A 24,416-nucleotide genomic window follows, 5' to 3' on the forward strand; every position below is an offset into this window, starting at 1 on the left:
GCTGTTATCTTGTGTTAGGGAGCTGTTATCGGGTTACCTTGCCATTGTTCTTTTGTTTGGCTGCTGGGGGAGGGGGGTGATATCACTCCAACTTGCAGTACAGCAGTAAAGAGTGAAGTTTATCAGAGCACAAGTCACATGACTTGGGGCAGCTAGGAAATTGACAATATGTCTAGCCCCATGTCAGATTTCAAAATTGAATATAAAAAAATCTGTTCGCTCTTTTTAGAAATGGATTTCAGTGCAGAATTCTGCTGGAGCAGCACTATTAACTGATTCATTTTGAAAAAAAATTTGTTTCCCATGACAGTATCCCTTTAAAGGCAGAGTTGTAGTTTTCCCAAGTTTGAGGGTAGTTTTAGTAATATTTTTAGAAATTTTCAAGATGTATTATGCCTTGAAGCTGCAAAAAGCAAAGATCGGTCGAGATCATGTAGAAGTCAATAGTAGAGCTCCCTTGAACCATTTGAAGAGGTTTTTAGCCTTCATGACTTCTGTATTTTTCTGGTGGTTTGTGCTCTATAAATATGAGCTATGTCATGTGATATGCTAATCACTTGATCAATTTGAGTAGTTGAGTTCCCCCCCAGGGGCAGATGAGCTCTGTAGAACATATCGGTGTTATCTATTATCCACTATTCAACCTGTGCTATATAGCCTTTTTTCAATTTACACCTTTGCTACACAGCAGCTTGTTTATATGAACTATAGTAGTGTTTCTGAAACCAACAGATCAGTTTTACTAGTGCAACAGTACATGATATTTTCATTACTTTAAAATACTTATTTTTTGGTTTTACGGTTTCTTTAACCTTTGTCACTGTCCTTTTAAAAGGTGTTTGAGGCACACGTTACATTACTAAACACATTCCATAATGTGATGCTTTAAAGCACAACTCCCAACATTTTGGAAATAAAAAATTTGCCGTGCATATGTCCATGCCCATTTTTGTGGCCACTCCAGAATTATGTTCATTTTACAAAATTTGGCAGGTTACGAAAGTTTGAACATATTTCTGTGTTTTTTTCCCAGTTATTACAGTTTGGCTAATGAAGGTGAATTGCCCTTTAAGCCGTGAGTTTAACTTTTCCCAAGGGACCTCCTTATCTAAATTGTTACAATTACTTATTTGCTTATTTCAAAATTGTTACAAAGTATCTTAGTTGCACCTGGTGGCTGTTCTCCGCTCTCTGCCAAAAGCCAATTAAGTTAGAAACTTGTTTCTTTTTCTGGCTGTTCAGTGCAGAGAAAGTCGGGACTTTTCAGTACAAATGCTATCCTGCTGAAAATGGGACAGTTAGGAGGTATGCTTTAAAGTACAGACCATATCAAGGCAACAAAATTTGGCAGGTCCTAAAATTCAAACTACAGAATAAAAGTTCTAAGGGTGACCATACACAGAGATCCACTAGTTTGGTGATTTCACCATCTCTCCCAGATATTCCCACCTTGTGGGCTCTAGGGCCCAATGATCGGATCATAACAGGCGGTGGGATCGCGGGACTGCATCAAAGAACAGATGCAATCCGTGATCCAACGGGATTTTAACCCCTGCCCGAAATAACTCCTGTTAATAGGAACACGTGCAGTAATTTTACAAAAACTGCGATTTTAGTAAAAATGCAAGCTGAAACTATTTACATTGCTAACAGATTACCAGGAAATAAAAATCTCCTACCCAAACTCTGTTTAAATATGAATATTTATATGGCACAAAACTATAGTTTTTTGGGGTAAATTAGGTTCATATTGAGCATTCAGATGTGAATGGTTTATTAAAATGAAGGAAACGTGTTAAGACTCTAAAAGAGAAAGAGGTGGATTGCAATGGACATTGTCAGCTATAAAAATGAGGCACAAGCATTCACAGATTTTGTTTCTTAGTATCATGTAACCTCAGTGGAGGCCTGGCATTGTAAACACACGCTGCCAACATGTCAGTGCCTAATGAAAGTGGCCACTCCAACATCAGCTATTTTTGTGATTCATCCACAGGAAACTCATGCTTGCTTAATCATGATCGGCTTTAATGAGTTATTGAATTATTTACTTTCCGCATTTCATTTTAGAAACATTTAATTAAGCATAATGAATGCATTTAGTATATATTAACAAAGAGAAAACTAGCGTCACCTATCCAACATTTTAAAAAAAATTTTTAAAAAAAAAGCAGAGGGGAGAAAAAAGAAAAAAAAAGATTTTATTCTGACCTGCAGCAAAGTTTGCAGGATGATGTAGCGCAGTACAAGTTGGATGGCCACAGTGTGGACATACCGCATTGATATAGTATATAGTTTTGCCTTAAGCTGGGCCCCAACTTGTACAACATTGCTGGGGACACCATTATAATTTTTGCACCCTAAACGTGTACGTCATGCTCCATGTACATTCAGTAACCATTAGTCTACACCCACATTCTATTTTTTTTTTTTTTAGACATTATGTAAATGCAAATTAATTTAGCTTTTAGCAAAAAATAAATAACTACACATTGCATAGCTGGAGCATGTACAGATTACTGCAAAAGGGAATATGTTCAGATGTTGATTCTTTCCCAAGTGCAATCATGCATTGAGAGAAACTTCAGGGGAAAAAAAAAAAATCTAAATTCCTAGCCATGATGGTGGTCAGTTGGGAATCTCTTCATGCCTGTCAGACTCGCACAGTGATTTTCCTGTCATTTACCCTGGGCTTCCTCTTGAACAGCAGATAAATTTGCACTCCTAAGAAAATAAAGTCTCTTCTCCAGAAAAATACCGGCTGAGGAGCTTGGGAAAGTGCAGCTCCGCTGCTCCCTGTTAACATTCCACCCCCCTCTGCCTTTCCCAAGGTCTCAGGCAGAAAATCCTTTTTTGTTCTTATCAGTTCAAAAAAGAACAATGAATTCCTCTAGCTGCAAGAATGTGACAAGGTGCCAGCAAAGGCAACCAGAAAGGTGATGTATGGCCTATAGGCCACAGCTCAAATAAATTACACAAACTAACTTCCACAAGAGAATGATTTTTAGGTCTGCAAGAAATATTAGTTTCATAACTGCATGAGAATATTTACCCGTTATTGATCCAGCTAGTCATATATTTGTGTAAATGTGTTTTTAGACTACAGTGCAATCTGCAATGCTACCCTATACTTATAGAAATTCCCACTCCCCAATTAGAAAAGTGTTCCACAACAAGCCCTGGTGCTTCGTTACTGGTGTTTATGTAAATGGGTCAAAAGCAAACACAAGACAGCCAACTAGTTAGGGTTGCTTTTGCGAAAAACACTAAATTCCAGTTATCTTTCTCTCCTAGTTAATACTACTAGTATCAAGTATTAATTATCATTTGGGATGGAAAAATACCTGCTTGTGGTAAAAAAATAGGCAAACAAAAGGGAAGGGCCGCACTAGCTCACCGCTCTCCCCTCTAATCAGGTGCACAGTCAGACAGTGACCCCACTGTGTATACGACAAGACATTCGACGGCAGACGGCACTTCTGAAAAAAGAGGGTTTATTGGAAATCCTGCTGGAATACACCTAACGCGTTTCGGGAGTTATCCCTTAATCATAGGTTCTATGATTAAGGGATAACTCCCGAAACGCGTTAGGTGTATTCCAGCAGGATTTCCAATAAACCCTCTTTTTTCAGAAGTGCCGTCTGCCGTCGAATGTCTTGTGGTAAAAAAATAACTGCATAATGAATTGCTTCTGTTGGGTAAAATATTGTACATCTTTACCCAACAAGTAAAAGTTAATATGAACACCCACCATGGGATGGACCTAGACTCTGTTCCTATAAATGATCAGTCTGTTGTAAATCTAAAATGTATGTATAACCATTATTATCAAATCAATTTATGCCAGATTAAGAGAGTGAAGTTACAATACAGAAAAATACGAAACATTATGTGCAAGCATGCATTTAATGTTTAAAGAAGTGCTTCAAAAGAAGTCAAAAGGCCAATGCAAATACAGGTAAAAGTGTATAAACGTTTACCAAACACAGCATGCATATTTCATAAGAACCTCCTGTGATTCTAATGCAAACAATTCAACATATGAAAAAAAAAACAAAAAAAAAACATGCAGATACTCATGGGTAGCAAATTACTGTGAATTTATTTGCTAGAGATATGTATTTTCCTGCTATAAGCGATACATTTGATAAATACTGGTATTTTCATTGCCACTGGAAATACCAGTAAGTCCATATTACTACATGGATTTTACATGACATGACCTTGCATTTAAGTTCATAAGCAGGCAACAGGAATGCTTTGAAGTTTAACAAAATAAAACAGACTACACAGTTACAAAACCCAATGACTATTCTGTTTCAATAATTTAACAGATCTGTGTAAATGCAATTGCTATAGAAAGCAAAACCTGCCTGCCCGTCCTGACTACTGGAAGAACATAGCAGATGCCAGTTAACATACCCGTTAAGATATTGTCATGATTTTGATAGTGTCATTTTTACTTCTGTATTACATGGTGAGCGCCTTGCAAATAATTCATCCATTAATGTAAAATGTTAATCTCAAACAAATAGCTTTTGTTTTGGGTTTTAATAATGCTATGTGGGCAGCATTTCAAATCATTATGCTTAATCCTGTTCTCAAGCTGAAAGGAGAAGGAAAGGTAAAAACTAAGTAAGCCTTATCAGAAAGGTCCATCTAAATATACCAGTAAACCCCCAAAGTAATGCTGCTCTGAGTCCCCTGTCAAAAGAAACACAGCATTTCTTTCCTTCTATTGTGTACACATGGGCTTCTGTATCAGACTCCCTGCCTTCATCTTAAACCTCATTGCCCTGGGCAAGAGCATGCTCAGTTTGTTCCTGTCCCCCCCCCCCTTCTCTACTGTAATCTGAGCCCAGAGCAGGGAGAGACTCAGGCAGGAAGTGATGTCACACCAGGTTAATACTGCAGCTCCTATACTAAACAAACAGAGAGTTTCTAGAGCTTTTTACTCAGGTATGGTAAAACATTCTACAGAATAAATATAGCATTCTAGCTTGCATTATTGCAGCTAATCTATTGGCAATACAATGCCTCCATAGCTTTCCTTCTCCTTGAAGCAAACAGGTTGATATTTTGGGTGTATTTTTTCTGGTAGGGAGACACCTAAAATCAGCTATTGACCTAAATTGAAAGAGTCATACAACTTTTATTAGTAATCTTTCTATGCAGGCTGTCTGCTAATCATATTCCAGTGTCTTATTCAAACTGCTGCCTTTTTCCTAGGGTAATTTGGACCATAGGAACAAAATAGCTGCTGAAGATCCAAACTCGAGAGTTTCTGAACAAAAAGCTAAATAATTAAAAAAAACAAAAAAAAAAACACAACACACACGGAACATAAAAAGTGAAAACCATTCAGAAATCCCCTCAAAATATCAATCTCTACATCATACTAAAAGTTAAATGGGTTCTTCACCCTAAAAGTACAATTTACTCTTACTGGCTTATAGCCAGTACTGTGCATCAACCAGATGACCATTTAGTTGCAGTATTTATTAACTTTGAAGACAATCATCACCGGTGATGTTGCCCATTGCAACCAATAAGATTTTTGCTTTCTTGTATGTGACTGTTCCAATTGAATTGCTGACTAGAACATCTTCTTTAATACAATGTTTTCTTCGTATGAGGGCTCAGCTTGCGCCAGAGAAACTTTAGTATCTTGTCCCCAACTTTATGTCCTTACTAAAGTGTATAGTCTCAAAACTTCTTGGTATAGGAACAGATACTCCAATGCAGAAACTGTGCTGCAACATTTTAATCAACACGACATTCACTTGAGAAAGAGCCCACAGCTCGAAACATGTTGTGTTGATTAAAATGTTGCAGCACAGTTTCTGCATTGGAGTATCTGTTCCTATACCAAGATCTTCTTTAACCCCCCCAGAATTGTCTGCAGTTGAACAGCATAAGATTTTAATATAAAAGGGGATTTACAGCCAAGACACTGCTCTAGAACATTTGCTGTGCTCATTCCCAGTTTAAATCATGTTCTTTGTTTCAAGATGTTCCCCAAAGGAAAGAGTTATTTGGATTGTCCGTTTCTCCTGCCAGGTTGTATTTTCTCTTTTAATGCAGCCAAATAACATCTTTATCCTACAGTTCAGGTGAGGTTTGAAATGACAGCTAGTATGGATTAAAAATAAAATTATTTTGGTACACATTTACCGCAAAATCAAAACCCAAGAAGGTTGTCAATATGGTCATAGTTTTAAATTTAAAAAAAAAGTCACTACAAATATTACAAAAAGGCACTGGACTTAGAATGTGTTTTTCCATGGCTTGGGTGTATAAGAAAAACTAGAAGGCAAACCAAAATAGGAAGTATTTTACACTTACGGCTGTACAGGTTAATGATATGCTTTGCCAATGAATGCTATCAAATCCCAAGCCAGAAATCATCGGGTAACTGTCCTTGGTTTCACTGCCACTCCAAAACTGACTATTGTACACAGTAGGACTGTAGGTGGTATTTAGGTCCGATCATTTCTGCAACATATACAGAATTCCACCCCCCATACACACAACGATTTAACTATGTTACTAACACCTTCCTCAAAAATGCCAATGTTACTAACTGATTTCCTAAACAAACACCCAGAGCCCCACCCCTCCTGCAAAATGAAGCAACAAGGAATTAGAATATAATCACATTAAAGGGATCCGGTCATCAGAAAACATGTTTTTTCGAAACGCATCAGTTAATAGTGCTACTCCAGCAGACTTCTGCACTGAAATCCATTTCTCAAAAGAGCAACAGATTTTTTTATATTCAATTTTGAAATCTGACATGCGGCTAGATATTTTGTCAATTTCCCAGCTGCCCCTGGTCATGTGACTTGTGCTCTGATAAACTTCAATCACTCTTTACTGCTGTACTGCAAGTTGGAGTGATATCCGCCCCGAAACGTTGCATCCACAAATAAACAAGCAAGGGTTTCCCTGCTAGAAATATCCTGTTGTGCCAGTGATTTTTCTCTTCTCTGACTGTTGTGGAGGTTGCCAATACCTCCTTCATCGAGCACCAGGTGTCAAGAGATTCGGACGGCCAGGGTGTGTGAGGTGACTCCTCTTTTCTTCCTACTCGACTACTATTGGTGGACTACGAGCACATTATTGGCTTGTAGTCACAAGTTTCTCCACTACTGGAGTTTGCTGGCTAAGTTGGAAAATAACTCCTTTCAAGTAGCCTTTTAGTTTTTTTTTTCCTAAACCTAACAAATGTATGCTTAGAATTTTGCCAGATCTCTCACCTCTGTAGCACAAAAAGGTAAACAAAAATTAAGTGTAAATTGGACAATAGTCTTCTTGCCTTGGTGTTTACTGGCTTGACCAAAGGCAACGTAGACAAGTTCAGCTTTTTTACATCCCACTCTGTAGTAAATAGGCATGCAAGTGTACACAAACTGCAGCCAAAGACGAATATGGCAAATATGCAGTAATATTACAGAGGTCAGTGAGATACTGTTTTGTGGCTTCTTTCTGAAGCATAGCTGACTTAACCAGAACCTAAATGCAGGAATGATATCAATGTCCTAAGTGTTTACACACACACACACACTATTTATGTTTGTATTTACAGATTTAACTTAAGCAAATTATGGCTTTTTCAACTAGCTACACATCTGTTCAATATTCATCAAAGATAGCACGAGGTAGGTTCAGTGTGAAGCACAAGCTGATAATGAGCAAATAAATACAGGCCAACAGACAAATTACAAATTATCAGCTGCAATAAATCATATTTATCTTTATTCTTTGAAGCACCAAATCATTTTTCTCAAGATTTCATTAGGGAATAACAATTTCAGTTAATGTGTACAACACTTTTCTTCAACAGATATACATACTATAGCGGAGGGAGGGAATCTATCATTTCTACTACCAAAGGGTCTACAATTCAGAGAATTGCAATTTCTGGGGTTTGCCTTGGCCTTTAAATGAAATTGAGCATATATTCAAAATTCATGACTTTATAATAGTCCTATAAAATGAAAAAATGTTGTCAAATAAAATAATGAATACCATGTAAAATGTCCAGATGATGAAAAAGAATCAATGTTAAATATATAAAAATGTAAGTGCATACCCATTTCCTTGGACGCCCTCTTGGACGTTTCTCACCGCTAGCCTCTTCTTTCTGGAAAGTTGAAAGATTTTAGATAATGGTTAAAAAAAAAAAAAAAAAAAAATATTGAAATCTGTACTCTATATTTTAGAATAATTTACCACCTGTCATAAAATAAAGAATATTATAAGACTTTTGACTTTTAATAGCCTCCTTTTACAACAAAGGGTACATTATATATTATGAACCCCATGTTTCAATGAGTCATGTAACAAATGACATCACTAATCAGAAACACTACTATTGTTCCTATAAACAAGCTGCTGTGTAGCCATATGGGCAGTCATTCAAGCACAGGATACACAGTAGATAAGTTCTGAAGAATCCCTTTATATACTATAGAGCTTATCTGTTATCTGCTATGTATCCTGTGCCTTTTCTCCTATGTCAGCTTTGAATGGCTGTCCCCATGGCTACACAGCAGCTTGTTTATTCATACTATAGTAGCGTTTCTAAAGCAAACACAACAGTTGTATCAGTGCAGAGCAACATTATATTATATTTACATTACTTTTAAATCAACACTTTCATTGTTTGGTGTTACTGTTCCTTTAAGCCTTGTACCTTTCTTTAAGGTGATACTGACTGGCAATTTCGTGCTTCAGTAAGTTTTTACCTTGGTTGCTGGCAACATATTCAACCATCATAGCCATTCCCGTATGCTGTATTTTATTAAATCAATTTGACCACAATAAATATACACAATAATCAAGTAAGGCACAATTGCATTGCATTGTAGAATGGTCATTTAAAATTTATTTAAAAGCATAAGAGCTATAGCAGTTTTGTGGTGCTCAAAACACTTTCTGTAACAGTTGTAAAAAAAATATTTCTAAAGACAAAGTGTGCGGTGCCAATCACTATTGGCTTTTTAGTGTTTCTACCATTTGGTATACTCCAGAATGTTGGTTAGATCAAGAGCTGGACAGATTGTTGTCAATTTTTTTCTTTGGTGTGCAAACTGTAGCCCAAGACTAACATCACCCGAGGCTGATTTCCGGCATAAGGAAAACTGCAAGACAAGAATCAGCTCCTACACTGGCATTGGCCTTCTTCCTGGTCTGCACCCAGAACCCCTGCATTAGCCTGGGTGCTTCTAGCTGCCACTCAGCCTTTAGAACAAGGGGTCCCTTACAGGTGTATGATAATTAGCTTGATCATAAGAGCTCTTACCCACTGGCATTTTTGTGTGTGTTTGATGCCCATTTGAGTGCACCTAAACACATCAGCTAATTGATCGTATTATATTATGCCTGGTTATACTCATGAGCATTCAGAGTTACTTTTTATTGCATTCCAGGTTTTTTTACAAGCAGCGTGTTGCTTGTGCTTTCATGCACTTGATATACATGACGCACGTTCAAAAGACAATAGAATAGAGGGTTGCATTTGAAATTCACTGTGTGGTTTAAAAAATAATAAAAAAAGCGAAAAGCTGGTTTGCTTTCTCACTACAGCTCCTGTGCTAAGGATTAAGTGTAACATAGTTTTGCTACTCAGGCCAAACAAATTATTTTAAATGCACTACAAACTAAAAGTCTAAACTAAAGAAAATGTCAGTATATGGTGTCCACTAGGAGTGCATAGCCTTAACAGAGCCACCTACATTGAAGCCTAGTGGGGTCCCACACTCTTCCTCAAGGAGGACCCAATTCAGAAAGTCGTATGCCTCATTCACATGAGTATTTTAACCACAAATGCAATCCTGCTTAAATCTGCCCGACTAGTCAAAGTAAAACACACACACGGTTTACAGCGACAGGATTGCTGATTCGCACATACTTCTGATCAAAGTCAAGTCAAACAACGCACTTGTGCTATGACTGCAGTAGAGTTCACTACTTACCCACGCATTGGCTATTTGAACCCTGGAAATACATAACAGGGATCTGAACAGTACAAGTCTATAATTACCACCTTATGAACTACAACTCCCATCAACATTTAAACTGGATCCTTTTGTATGCTTAGACCTGGTTTATGCATTCAGTCTCCTTATTCTGTCTAAGCCATGAACCTGCATCAAGAAGAGCTATTCATGCAGATCTATTGCCTAGCTAAAGCTGGCCATAAATGTTGAGATTTTTAAAAGATCCGATAGTCATCGTGAGACCATGATTAGCTCGGAACGATCGTTCAAATTGTCCATCAATTTGAGTGTGGGAAGAAATTATGCATAAAAAGGGGCTTACATGTTGGTGGATAAGGTTTAAGCCTATTCTTTTGAGTGTACTGTATATTATCTAGAGCAGTGAATCCCAAACTGTGGGAAATGCCCTAGGGGTGAACCAGAAGAGTTTCAGTGAGGGACCCAGAAAGAAGGGCAGTTAGTTTGATGTTTGGGGAGAATGCCTATTTGCTCTAAGAGCCCTGTTTGAATCAAATCTGCTGTGGTTTGGGTAAACATTTCCTGCTAGATATTTTTGGACTTGTGACTAAATAACTCACAACAATGATTTATATATGTAACTAGCGAAGGACAGCCTTGGCCAAAAGTTGAAAATCAATGGGGGCTTGAACCAAAATAGTCCACAACTCATTGACCCACTGTAGAACAAGACTACAAGGGAAGAATCCAAAATACTAAAGACTGAGTTTTTTTGACTATATATTTTATTATACTGTACAAACAAAATATAGATGCTCTATTTTGAACTTGTAAAACAAAATATTTTTCTAAACATCAAAGATGGGGGGGGGGGCAAGTTGCCAGACTCAAGGTTTTTAAAATTTCCATTTTTGATTACCTGTGTAGGAGGAGAGGATTTATCCCACATTTGCATTCATTTTTGTAATGTTCTCAGAGTAAAAATGTATTGAGCAGTAAGACTTTCATTTCGCACAGTCTAAAAAAGCAAATGACCAATAGGTTATGAAGTAGTCGTCAAAATGGTTTCTGCTTATTGCTGTAGAACACATATTGCAGGGGGTCTAACAATGCTAGACTTAACATTTGATAAAGTTTTGGCAAAAATTATTAATAAATCTTCAGAAAAAAAAGTTATTTTAAATATACACACACATATATATATATATATATATATATATATATACACACACACACACATATATATATATATATATATATATATATATATATATATATATATATATATATACATACATATACATATACACACATACACACATATATATATATATCATACATATATACACATACATACATATACATACACACACACACGTCAGTGTTTCTATATCTTTAGAATAAGTATTTACCACGCTTGCATGCAACATCAACTAAAGTAGAATTACAGAGAGTATAAAACAAGTCAGTATTCAACCGATATGTGTTTGACCCTTTGGCAAAACATGGATTGCCTTGCCCAGTCTTTGTAGTTTCACATGTAAAAATGACAATAAAACAATGTTTCTTTACTATGTTCTCACTAGTCTGTTTGCTGCTCAGAGGAAACCTTAGAAACATTGGAGTCTTGTTAAACACCACAAGTTAGTGGTAAAGGAAAATAAGGGGAATTTAAAGAGCTATTGGTAGCTGTTAAAAAGGGAAGAAAGCAAACATAGGATTTAATAGGACAGCCCACATAAAGTAGTTTGCCTTGTTGAATGGCAGGGGTTGCCTTGACTGTTCCTCAAATAGCAAGGTAGTTCCTTGCATTTACGCTACACCAGCAATATTTTGCGAATTTAGGAATCCACATTACAATGTCTATTTATGGGTTTGAAAGAAGTTATGAACTCACTCTCAAAAAAAAAATAAAAAAAATGGTTTTATTGGTTTTTGTCTAAAGGTGTATAATTTTGAGATTTTTAAATCATCTGTTCTGTTAATTCAAGTCTTTGTGGATTATCTAATATTTTACCGCTACCTGTGGTTATATTACTTTTTGTCTACCAGCTATGCTGCACAGAATTATGGTTTGTACCCATTGCCCACATCGTAATACAGGTGCCAATTTACAAATTACAAGGGTGCTTTTGGCTAAGTAAAATGGCAAGTCTACACCACATTACGAAAAAGACATTTCTCTGCCTCTAACGCTCACATACTATTCCAGAAATATGTATATAATGTATTTAATAATCCAAAAAACTAAAGGCTGTCTAATGCCCCAACTATTACTGATTAACCAGGATTTGATTTATCTTGTCCCAAAATTTGCTTGGTAGCTTTATTTTAATTTTTGTGTTAATCTGCCCAGCAGTGGGGAGGTTTAACAGCTACCTACACCTGCAGAGAACTTGGCTGCCAGTTTTACGTTATTCATGCAGCAATATTAATGGCAAATATCATCGTTCCCAAGTTTTATTCTATGTAAGAGAACATAACCATGGATGACAGTGGATACACATCATTTAAGACTACTCTGCCTCGGAATTTTGTATTTTGTAGTTTCCAGGGTATAATGAATGTGTTTAAACTACAAAAAAAACTGTATTCCTGACAAATGATTCCTGCATTATTATTATTTTTTCAGTTTACCTTTCAGCAGTTATCTAAAAGTATCTGCTGAATTGGCCACTCCTGACAGAGGACTGAATCCCAACACTTACAGAATTTGGATTTAGCCATATTGCTATCGTCATAAAAAGGATCATAAAAAGTCAAACTTAAATCACACTAGTTTATATCTGCTGATATACCATAGAAGTCAATGGTAAGTGGATAATCTGAGTTTTAGCATGGAGATATTTTTTTTTTCTTTCCCAGAGAAAATTTGGGAGCAGGACAATTACAATTGAAAATGCATAAAAACAGGGATTTGTGAAAATTAAACAATTATTTTCTATAGCTTTATGTGATTGTAAGTCATGATTATTCTTAAATATAAATGCAAATTCAAATTGTGCTTGGTATTTAATGGTTATAGTTGCAATGGACTGCATGAATATTCCTTGCAGTGACCAGAAGACAGAAATAAAAAAAAAAAAAAAAAAAAAAAGTGGCGTGCTCAAAGCACATGGCAAGGGAGAGGAAGCCATCAATCCCTGTACCAGAGAATGCAGAGTGATGTCTGATCAGGGTTAACCTATGGCAACCAATTAAATTGTTGCACTTGTTGAAAATAAGCCAATCACGGACTGGTTGCTGTAGGTTACTGACTGGGGCAGATTTGCCCAGAGTTGATAAATGAGCCAGTTCTAAAGTAATACAACTGTTTGGTCTGTGGGTCAAATTATATTTTTCTATTAGTCAACATGTATTGCCAAAATTGCACTGATATCGGCTCACTGGCCAAAATTTTAGTGAAAGTTAACAAAAGTTAACAAAATGGCCAAATGTTTTGCTTAGTCTTGCCACCTTTAGGCTACTATTAAACAGGCAACAAGCATTACAGTGTGGAGAAGTCTGCTGATAACAACAATACACTCTTCAGCAGAGACCATGTCTGGAAAAATCTCATATACAGTCCAATTGGTTGAGTCACTTATCTACCTCACAGGTCCATATGTGAAGTGTCAGATAAGGGCATCTAAATGATTCACTGCAAGTGAGATAAGAGGTGTGGACTGGAATTTTATAGCCATGGTTTGAACCATACCACTGTAATTATGATACGAAATAACTCTCAGGGTGATATCCCCAATAGTTTTGTTTGACCATCACAAATCCATGTCTAGAATAATACTTAAAGCTTTCTTTGCAAAACAAGGCTAAGACAGTTGGAAATTCTTCACCATAAGTCCTTCCTGAAATGTTGCGGTCCTAACCACACAGATTGTGGCTGCTGTAAACATGCACCTAATTGTGACTATACCAAAACAAGTGTTTATTTTTAGCCTCACAAAATTCAGTCACATGTATTTTACAGAGCATTAATACATTTCTGCAAGTGCATGCGATTTATGCTTTAATGTGCGAAGCATTTCAAGAAAAATACATTCATGGTCTATCTACATGCATATCTCCGTGACAAGGAAGCATGTCAGGTTGCAGCATTGGGAGTATTGTGTGCAAACTTCTGTCCAAGCTGGCAGGGGAACTTTAGGGGGGGGAAAAAAAAAAAAACCTTACTCCTAAGACCACAAGTCCTGGGAATTCACAACTGGTATATAAACATGTGACACTTAAAATATATACCTAATTGTTTAACAAGACAGAATGAACACACTTCACTCACAGGCAGCGTTTAGTGCATGAAATCTAATATAAAGGTTCTTTAGGGTGTAGGGTACAAGTGTTTTTATTTAAACTTAGTACTATTAAAAACACAAGGCTCGGCTACGTCCCTACCTAAGCAATTAATAGTCATGTAACATTAGACTTCCTTCTGCCTTCCAAAGGTTTAAGAACTCTTTCAAACCTCCCCTCTTTTAGAGAAACCAGTGCTCAAGGCTCTTAAAGGGAAATCAAATTTGATTAAAAGAAGGGTTTCTATAGGACTTCTAAAATTTAAAGCTACTAGCAAGTGTTCTTACACAGGGGATAGTGGTCTACACGTTTCTCTTAGTAACACAAAGTAAGTAGCAATGATTGGTTAAATGAGGAAATTCACACAAAAAACAACAACCTATGCTTGATTTGATTATAAAGTAACTTTTGAACCAAGCATCTGATATGGAAGCAATATTTTAAATCAGAAATACATGCTCTATAAAAGATCGTTTTTTAATCCATTTTTCCACACCATGCAATAAACACTATATACTTCATAGACTTTATACCACATTCATTTAAAAAGAGGAACTACAGCAATGGAATAGGCTACAAATAGCAACGAGCTGCGTTTTCATCCGACAGTTGGATCAATGTAGTGGTAACATTCGATTTCTCCTTCACTTCCGTTTTCAGTAAACCAATCCGACAAGTCGTCGCATGCATTTAGTCGCACTGCGACATGTCTGGTCAAAACACATCATCGAGTCCTGCCCTAAAGGGGTTGTTCACCATCCAAACACTTTTTTCAGTTCAGTTGTTTTCAGATTGTTCACCAGAAGTATAGAGTTTTTTTTTCTTCTAATATTAAAGTTTAATGTTCCTGGTGTTTCAGTCTGGCAGCTCAGTAATCCAGGTGCAGACTCTGAACTATTACAATTTGCTACATTAATAGATACATTTCTCACTAGCATTTGTGGAATATTAGTACAATGTAAGTGCAATTGAAGTGCTACTGACCTGACCAGGTTATCAGTGCACATTCCCTGGTCCCCTGTCTTAAGTAATTCAATAAATATGCAAGTGCATGTATTTTCAAAAAACAGGGTGGCTTTTCAATTTTATGATCATAACTTTGTAACAATAACTTTTTTTTTTTTAAAACACATGCAATTGATTTACTTAAGACGGGACCAGGGAATGTGCATTGATTAACTGGCCAGGTTAGTAGCACTTCCATTGTACTTAAACATATTATAATTAAGCCTTAGGAGTGCACCCACAACCCCCCTTTTTTATATTTGAAATGTTGCCAGAAGCTGTGGCTGAGCTTCATGTGGTTTGTAGCACCCTCATACCCACCCTTTAAACTAATGGTGGTCCTATGGTTTTTTTTTTTTTTTTTTTAAATAAGTCTTGGTTTAGCCAATCTCTCGCTCTCTTAAAAGCCGCTTAGTGGCGGGAGAGGATCTAGCCCTGATTGAAACGAACGCTCATGAGACACTTATCATATTTGCTGCGTCTGTCACTAGGTAACACTTTTGCATTAACTTACACATATATTACATGTATCACACTCTTCATTTAGCTTTCCCTTTAATTTTGTTCACATCTATACTCACACCTATACTCCTATCTACATTCACACACATACAAAAGTGTGCACCTATACATATTTTCCTTTGGCTTCATTATTATCTTTCCATTATCACATTTTTAAAAAAAATGGCGTTGGTTTGGTCAGTCTCTCTCTCTCTTAAAAGCTGCAAAAGCAGTTGGCGGGGGAGGATCTAGCCCACAGGTTGAAACCAAGATTCAGGAGACTTTTACTCCAAGTAATGCTATTAAGCAGAGAGGTGAAATACCTTTTATACTATGACCAGAGGTAAACAAGTTAAAGACCACCGTGTGCGGTTTACCTCGATGTGGTATGGTGGCTTATCAATTTTATGATCGTAACTTTGTAACAAAAAAAACCCTGTTTTTTTAAAATACATACACTTGCATATTTATTGAATTTACTACAGGGGACCAGGGAATGTGCATTGATTAATTGGTCAGTAGCACTTCCATTGTACTTAAATATATTATAATTTAGCTTTAGGAGTGCACCCACAACCCCCCGTTTTTGTATTTGAAGGTGAACTTTAAGCTTAAGGCCCAACCCAAAATATACAGTTTACACACACACACACACAACACGAAGGCATGATACAAGGCTGATTAGTAATAGTAATTTATTCAGAGATAAATATTTGATTTCCAAGGAACCCTAAGTGTAGCTTTAACAGCAGCCTAAAGAAACAAAAACTAATACTTTGGGTTTATGATGTTCCAAAGCTGCTAAAAACCAAATCCAAAAAGGACTCCAGCTAAAACCTAAAGTCAATGACATATGTGCCTTTTACAATTTGAAGATGTTTTTAGCCTTAATGATTTTGAGGGTTTTGGCCTGTTTGATGCTGGTTTTCATCCGAAAAATTTGTGTTTTTGGGGCGACAATCCCAAGTAAAGTAAGGCAATTCGTGGTTGCGATTTAGGTTGAATTTGTTTAATAAAAATAATTAGTATATAGGCCCCTAGGTATGGTGTCATGGACAGTCAAAAGGTTGCCAAACAAGATAAAAGATGGAGTTCCTATTGACAACTTTGAAGGCACAGATAATTACAGGTGTGGGGTTATGGAATCTCTGGTCAAGTTTATTATATGAAATACAGCATGTCTCACCATTACATTACCCAATTGTTTGTGGGGAAACCCATTTCAGTTTGACTCATCAGAACTACCACAATATACCACATAATAATGCGTGTTTATTATACTTTGCTCTTCACTTGTTACCGTTCCTCGGATTGTAAGGTACCTTAATACAAATATTTAACTTTTATATACAATACCAGTGTTTGCACCTTTCCCCTATGTGCATTGTATTATAAACATTACTGTGTAAAATCACATTGTTATGAAGCTGTAGGTAATTTTGCTGTGTGTATAACAGGGTGTAAAATTCTTGAGCAAAATGAGGTGTTAAGAGTGACAAAATCATCTTTTGAACACCAAAATAACAAGATTTTGTGACCTCACCAGTTGCTCTACATCATCAGTAAGAATTAAGATTTTTCATCAAGCTTCTTGGCCATATATTTTGGAGGTGTCTGTGCTCAATTAAGTATTAACAATGTTACTAGTGATAAAGCATTGGGAGAATGAAGTCAATTCCTACATAGCGAATTCCCTACATGCACAAATGGTTTTGAAATGCCCCAAGGACAGTTTATGTAAACAAAATACAAGTTATGCAAGAAAAATGTTAAAAAAGACACATTCTACAATAAGACACCAGGCATATATCTAATATGTGGTTTTAGGTAATCTTGAATATAAAAATGAAAACTCCCCCCCCCCCCAAAGAAAAACAATGTTGTACCATAGCCTTGGTATTTTTATCTTCCTAACAGGTTATGCAATACATTTTAAATGGCAAAGTGTAATAGCTTGCAAAAAAACACCAATTAATCAATCAATCATAAGTGCATTTCCATGTCAGCTCTTCTGAAGGTTTGACTTTACTTTTGCATAAACAAAAATATATGTGATCTTTCTTATCACTAGCACAGAACACCCATGCATTCCCACAATGCTACCCTTTATCTCGTCTGTTTGCAGAAGATAATGAGATTATCTATTATATAATCTACCAGAGATACATTTGCCCCAAATGTGTAATTTTCCTGCATAAAAAAAAAAAGTTGTTTTTCAGTGCAAGAACATTAAAAAAGGAGGAATAATTATTTGAATGCATTGAAATCACATTTTTAAAAAGTCAATTTGTTGTACCTGTACAGAGAAGAGTACATTTAACACACTAGTTAAGACATACAGAACCTTAGATGCCCTTTCTAAACCTCTGAATAGTAAAACATCATGAATACCCATTTTAGGACTCAAAGATTGGTATTCCAACAGATCAAATTTCTCTCAGCTCAAAACACTGGAAGGGCATGCAGAGCAGCAGAAGAGATCCCAATCCCTCACTAAAGGTTAACATGCATTAAGACATGTATTATCTTGTCTATTAATATTTGCAGAGCATATAAACCAACAGGCATGTGCCTTAGACAATCAATAACTTTGCCATCATTTCTTAATACTTTAAATGCCTGGACTACCAATTCAGGACTTGAGTTTGGGTTAATGTATGTGAAATTAAAATACATTTAAAACATTTTTATTGCAGCATACATTTATACAATCGCAAATTTACACAGAAAGACAATTCCTTTTCATTGTTAGTATTTTGAGCTAAAAACTCATTACTTCTGTGCATATGGCTTTTAAGCTTCCATGTAACATTTCTAATTACAGGAGAAATACATTCATACATTATATTTAGTAAAATGCAGAATGAAAGGAAGTGTATAAAAAGTTTACATTTACCCTTTTCTAAAGACTGTTCCACCTCCAAGGGACAAACTTAAGGAAAATAATGTATTGTTGCTAAAAAGGTTATCACACAACTGAGAATGTACAGCTCCTCTATACACATTTGTTATTCTTTACACATGGCTTTAAATCAACCATGTTCAATAAATGTATATACAGCATAATAAGCATATTCACCAATGTTTTCATGGTACCAAATAGGTTTTAAAGTGGTTAAAACCAGTACATGCCACACAAAATCACTTCCCTGGGTTTGTTCGTCAATTGATGGTGATAATTGTTTATTGGAAATAGCACAAACCTAAATTATATTTCCAAGAGCAACTAATCTTTGACCACACAATCAGAAAGGATGGTCTTCTTAACTCACCTTCTGTGCCGATTTGGAGGGACTCTTATTCTTACTCCCTTTTGGTCTACCCCGAGGTCTTTTGGGAGAGGGTTCTCCAGCTGTTGGCTCCTAAGGAGTGAAATAAATCTGATATGGTAAAAGGAATTTAATGTGGGGAAAATATTTTGCAACAGAACCTAAACCCTTTCTCCTATGATATACTGTACTGTTAAAACCTCACCCTGAAACATATGTAACCAATGTAGAAATGCTAGGATTTGCAGGAAAGAAAAACATTTACACACTGAGATGGGTAATAAAAAGTTAAGTTCTGTACTTAGAGAGTACACAGCAGTAATATCACACAGAATGCAGAGAGCAAAAAAAGGTTTTATGCATTTCGTATAAATATTTAGACTAGACTTTATAGAAGTGCACAATGGTGTCAATGTTCAGAGGCAGGTTTATGTGCAATCCCCATTAAGCAGCAAATCCATTTCTGAGCCTGGTGCTGAATAAAAGTTGGGCACAATGGCTGACAACTTCCCACATTGCATTTTTAGCAACTTTCAGAGAGATTTCACCAGAAAAAACGGCAAAGCTTTTTTAATATGAGCAGACACTACCAGATAAGATGAACAACAAAAATTAAAAAAAAAAAAAGTGTGTTTTATTTATTTGTTAAAGAACTGGGCTTTGGACAGAGGTTATGGCTATTGTACAAAAACAAACTTCACTGCATGGGGCTTTGGCAGCACATTACATGATTATCAAATATAAATACAACACTTTGGCTCACCCAACTAGATTGCTCCCCCTCTTTAAAAAAATGTTCTGTAAACGCTGTATCACTTCCTAAAGGAAGAGGTACTTTGCAAAAACACTAAACAGCAGTGCAAGGGCTTTGAGAAAGTTCCTATCTGTATGTTAAAATGTGACAGAGCAATACATCCCTTTTTAGCACATGGCAACCCCCAAAGAGGCAGAAGAAAAACCACACACAAGTGAGTGTTCCTGAAAGTCCTGTACGTCAGGCACATACCAGATAAACTCTCAGACTTGGGCAGTATTTTTCCCTCCTAAATAAGAATGCCTTGTATGGGGCAAACAACAAAACAATGAACACTCGGCAGCTGTTTATAGACAAATACAAAAAGCTACAAAGACACGTGCAGATTATATTCAGTTAAATGCCCTGCTTTGTGTGCATGAGGCAGCTGAGCAGCCTAGGAAAGCAAAGGACAGGTATATACTTTGAATATAGATGCTGTGCGGGGAGACGTGAGGAGACAATCTGAACTAGTGGGGACACGTCACACGTTGTGTATGAGGCCGTCTATAACCTGCACCCCCACATAATGGTCTTCAGTGAGGCAAATAAGGGATGTAGGTAAGGCAGTCCTGGCAGGCGACTGCATGCTGTATAGTGCGGTGCCTGCTGCTGTATAGTGTGCCTGCTCTATAGTGTGGTGCCTGCTGCTGTACAGTGTGCCTGCTGCTGTACAGTGTGCCTGCTGCTGTACAGTGTGCCTGCTGCTGTATAGTGTGCCTGCTGCTGTATAGTGTGCCTGCTCTATAGTGTGGTGCCTGCTGCTTTACAGTGTGCCTGCTGCTGTAGTGTGGTGCCTGCTGCTGTACAGTGTGCCTGCTGCTGTATAGTGTGGTGCCTGCTGCTGTATAGTGTGGTGCCTGCTCTATAGTGTGGTGCCTGCTGCTGTACAGTGTGCCTGCTCTATAGTGTGGTGCCTGCTGCTGTATATTGTGGTGCCTGCTGCTGTACAGTGTGCCTGCTCTATAGTGTTGTGCCTGCTGCTGCATGTGGAGAAGCCTGGCGCGGGACACTGTGCACGGAGTAGTAGAGCTCCAGCTCAGCCTATCAATGTGTCCCGGGGCAGTGCAAGTGGATAGTCAGGTCTGTGTGCGATTGTATGAATGAGAGGGACCCCATGCACAAGGCAATGTGCACGCCTAAACAAGTGAATGTATCAATGTGTGTATGTGTGCGCGCAACACAATTGTGGGCAACCGATAAGTGTGCGCGTAAGGGTAGTGTGTGTGTGTGGAGGAGGGAGGGTGTACGGTACTGACTTTTTGCGGTTTCCGGGGTCTCCCTCGCCCCCTCTTCGGAGACTGCGAGGGGGATGCAGGTTGCTCCACGGACGAGGATTGGCGGGCTCCTTCCCTTGAGCTCATGGTAGAGAGTGTGTGTGCACAAGCCCGGCGATCCTGGAGCACCTTAAGGGATCCACACGAGGAGCCGCCGAACCGGACGTCCTGCTGCTACTGCTGCTGCCAAAGCGAGTGAAGGGAAAGAGGAGGAGAGCGAGGGGATCTCCTTTAATACACTGACCAGCGAGTCAAGAGGGGCTCACACAAAAGAAACTGCTCAAATGCCTCACTGTGGGATGGAAAGAGGAGATCAGGCAACAAGGGGGGAACTGCACCACTGATAGGGGATCGATATCGGATTCGATGTGACGAGGGCAAACAAGGTCATAGGGCACCGGAGGTAACGGCAGAGAGGCACAAGTTCGCTACCTACATGAGCTGCTGGCGGTTAGCAGAGGTTAGCACATTTAAGTATCGCTGGGTGCCCACACGTGTGTGTGATTTGGGGGGTAAGGGAGGGCTTGTGTTTGTGTGAGTAGGGCATGTGATTCAAGGCCGGCCCACGGATTAAAGTGGGATGGGTAAAAAAAACACCTTTACCCGTGGGTGGAAAAAATAGGAGGAGGCAGGGCGAAGGAGGCAGCGATGAGAGTCTGGACAAGCGCCAGATATAACACAAATACAGCAGCAGCGGCGGTGGCGGCGGCAGCAGCAGCAGCAGCAGCGCCGGGAGAATCCACTGAAACAAACTCACGTGGCTAGTGCAGTTAAAGCACCCAGTGGCCCCATTCCAAACACGTTTAAAGGGACAGACTGGGGAATCCCTCTCGTGCAGCCAGTAGCGCGGTGTCTCGGCTCACTTTACTACTAGCACTTGCACTACGGCATCGGAGCAGCGCTATAGCTTTCCGGCCGATTGTAGGGCAGCCAGTGTATGTGATTATATGTGTTAGCAGGGTATTTCCACTACACACAAGTTGGAGAACTTATCTTGATATGATGCACTTAAGGTTTAGGAAAGAGATTTAACTTGACTTTTTATTTATTTATTTTTTGACACGCCAGATTGAAATATATATATATATTTTTTAAGGAACAATAGTCTTGATTTCTGTCCCAGTCACCGGCTTGTATATTTTGCATCTGAATTAAAGGGAAAGTATACCTCCTTGTTCAATATGAGTGCAATGAAGGCGATCTGCCTTGCAAGGATCAAACATGGAGTAGCTTCAATTGCCCTGTTTAGTTTAAGAAATAACAGAAACCATATATGTTTTTGTAGTTAAAGACACTGACACATGGGATGTTCTGTCCCCTGCATTAAAACAGCATCATTTTAGGGTGTTTTGCTGCTCACATGTTAATGGACAAGCCGACCCACCTCAAGTGCAGTGAACAAAGTGCAATTTCTTGTGCAATCGCCATGTTTTTTTTTTTACACAATGCAGCATTTTCCAGTGTCATTGTGGTTGCAAAGGGGCAATGCTCTTAATGCAATTGTGCTGTGCCTACAGCAATTGTATCCAGTTCACCAAAATTTGCACATGTGCATCACAAATTAAGGGCAGTTGCACCAAGTATTTTTAAAGTCTGCCTAGTGTGATTCCCAGTGTATGCTAGCATCATCTCACAGATGTACAGAAGTTCAAGGAGCTCATTTTGATGCAATTACCATTAATAAAAGTGGCTGACTGCAGGGAAAGTGTTGGGACCATAACTGCACTGGTGGATGTTTTTGTGCCCTATAGACTCCATAGAAAAGCATTCATGGATCATCTCAATACATTGTTACCTGTGTAGCACTGTCATCTATGTGTAAACATTAGGAAGAAGTTTTACAGTAAGTTCCCATGATTCTTCAGTCTGTACACAAGACCAAGGTTGTGATTCTCTTCTTGATGATAGCAATATAGTAAAAATGGCAGACATGATTACAGCTGCAGAGGAAAGTTTTTAACATCTAAAAGGAAATAATCACTACAGCTAAAAAAAAAAAAATCCCAAGTGATTGAGAAGGGAAATGAGGGGGTCTAACATTTGATTGTGTTGTTTCAGGGGTTTGCCCTATCATTTAACACAAGTGCCCAGTGTGCATTGCCTGGCCAAAACAGTTCACAAAATTCATGTTCAGCACAAATCCCATTCATTGAACTTGCGTTGAACAACTGATGTATACCTCCCTTCAATTGCAACACTGAAAGGCCTATAAACCTTCCTGAATTTACCAGAGATAGGTACAGCCTAGGAGCATAAAGGCCATGGTCAAACGCACCCTCGATATTTATACTGGTAGGTTGTCATATTGATGATATCATGATTTGTAATTAATCAGTGAGAAGGCAAAACTTTACCTTCGGTGCTGTAAATATAGAGGAATCAGACCCCGTAGGTGTGGGGAGTCTGGGGTTTGCTTCCTTTATACAAGGAGCATATGATTTTTCACTTGTAAAAAGGGAAAAACTAATTTTGCAAGAAAGACACCCAGTTGCATTTCTGCAGCTTCTTTTTGATTAACCTTTCTAGGTGGTTCTGACTAGAGATGCTCAGGTTTAGTTGTTTCCGACCTGCACCATCCCTAACCCAACCGCATACTGACTTGGCCAACCACATTGAATTATATACCTGTGCCCAGTCTGCTCATCTCTGACATAACAATAGGTGGCAGGGTGGGGTGAGTGTGAGTATATAAGTAAGCTTCTCAACTCTTATGCAATGTCAGTATTGGGGTTGGGGACAGGCTAAGACCTACCACTCACCTGAATCTGCTTTTGGAAACCAATGGTGAGAGGTGTGCAGGTTTAGTATTTTTTGACCTGCAGCAACCATAACCCAACCCAAGTACAACCTGACCAGCCATACTGATTTATATACCCGTGCCCAATATGCCCTTCTCTGACATCACCGGAGGTGGCAGGGTGGGGTGGGCACAAGTACATAAGTTAGCTCCTCGGCTCTTATGCAATGTCAGTATTGGGTTGGGGACAGGCTAAGGCATACCACTCACCTTTAGGCTTACCCTCACTTCACTAATTCTGACCCTGTACAATTGAATGGCTTTGGGTCTTGTAAATAGCACCAGAAGTAATTAAGCACCACAAACTTTAAAATGCATAAGATGTTCAACTTTTTAATGTAAACATTATGAATAAGATGTTTGAAATTTCTTGCTGCCATGGATGAAGAGTTGTTCATCCTGCTCTCATATCAAACAAGTGCCACACAAAATATTTGCAGCCTGAAATTACATCTGTAATTAGATTTATTTTTTTTTAAAAACTCTCATACATTCCTTACTGCCTTTTAAATATTCTAATATTGT

General features: G+C 38.0%; 1 protein-coding gene across 3 annotated transcripts in view; it reads right to left on the minus strand.

The window, feature by feature from the left end:
- Positions 1–21,917, minus strand: part of hmga2.L (high mobility group AT-hook 2 L homeolog) — a 55,356-nt gene extending 33,439 nt beyond the window's left edge. The window contains exons 1-3 of one of the 3 annotated variants that reach the window (XM_018251099.2): positions 21,077–21,911; positions 19,028–19,117; positions 8,096–8,146 (exon numbers count right to left, since the gene is read on the minus strand). In XM_018251099.2, the coding sequence (XP_018106588.1) occupies positions 8,096–8,146; positions 19,028–19,117; positions 21,077–21,181 (246 nt within the window). In that variant the 5' untranslated portion in view covers positions 21,182–21,911. Of the gene's footprint in view, positions 1–8,095; positions 8,147–19,027; positions 19,118–21,076 lie in introns of all 3 variants that reach the window. The other 2 variants (NM_001094371.1, XM_018251100.2) reach the window with 2 other exon arrangements.
- Between the last annotated feature and the right edge of the window lie 2,499 nt (positions 21,918–24,416).

The sequence above is a fragment of the Xenopus laevis genome, chromosome 3L (genome assembly GCF_017654675.1).
Source record: "Xenopus laevis strain J_2021 chromosome 3L, Xenopus_laevis_v10.1, whole genome shotgun sequence".
NCBI lineage: Eukaryota > Metazoa > Chordata > Amphibia > Anura > Pipidae > Xenopus > Xenopus laevis.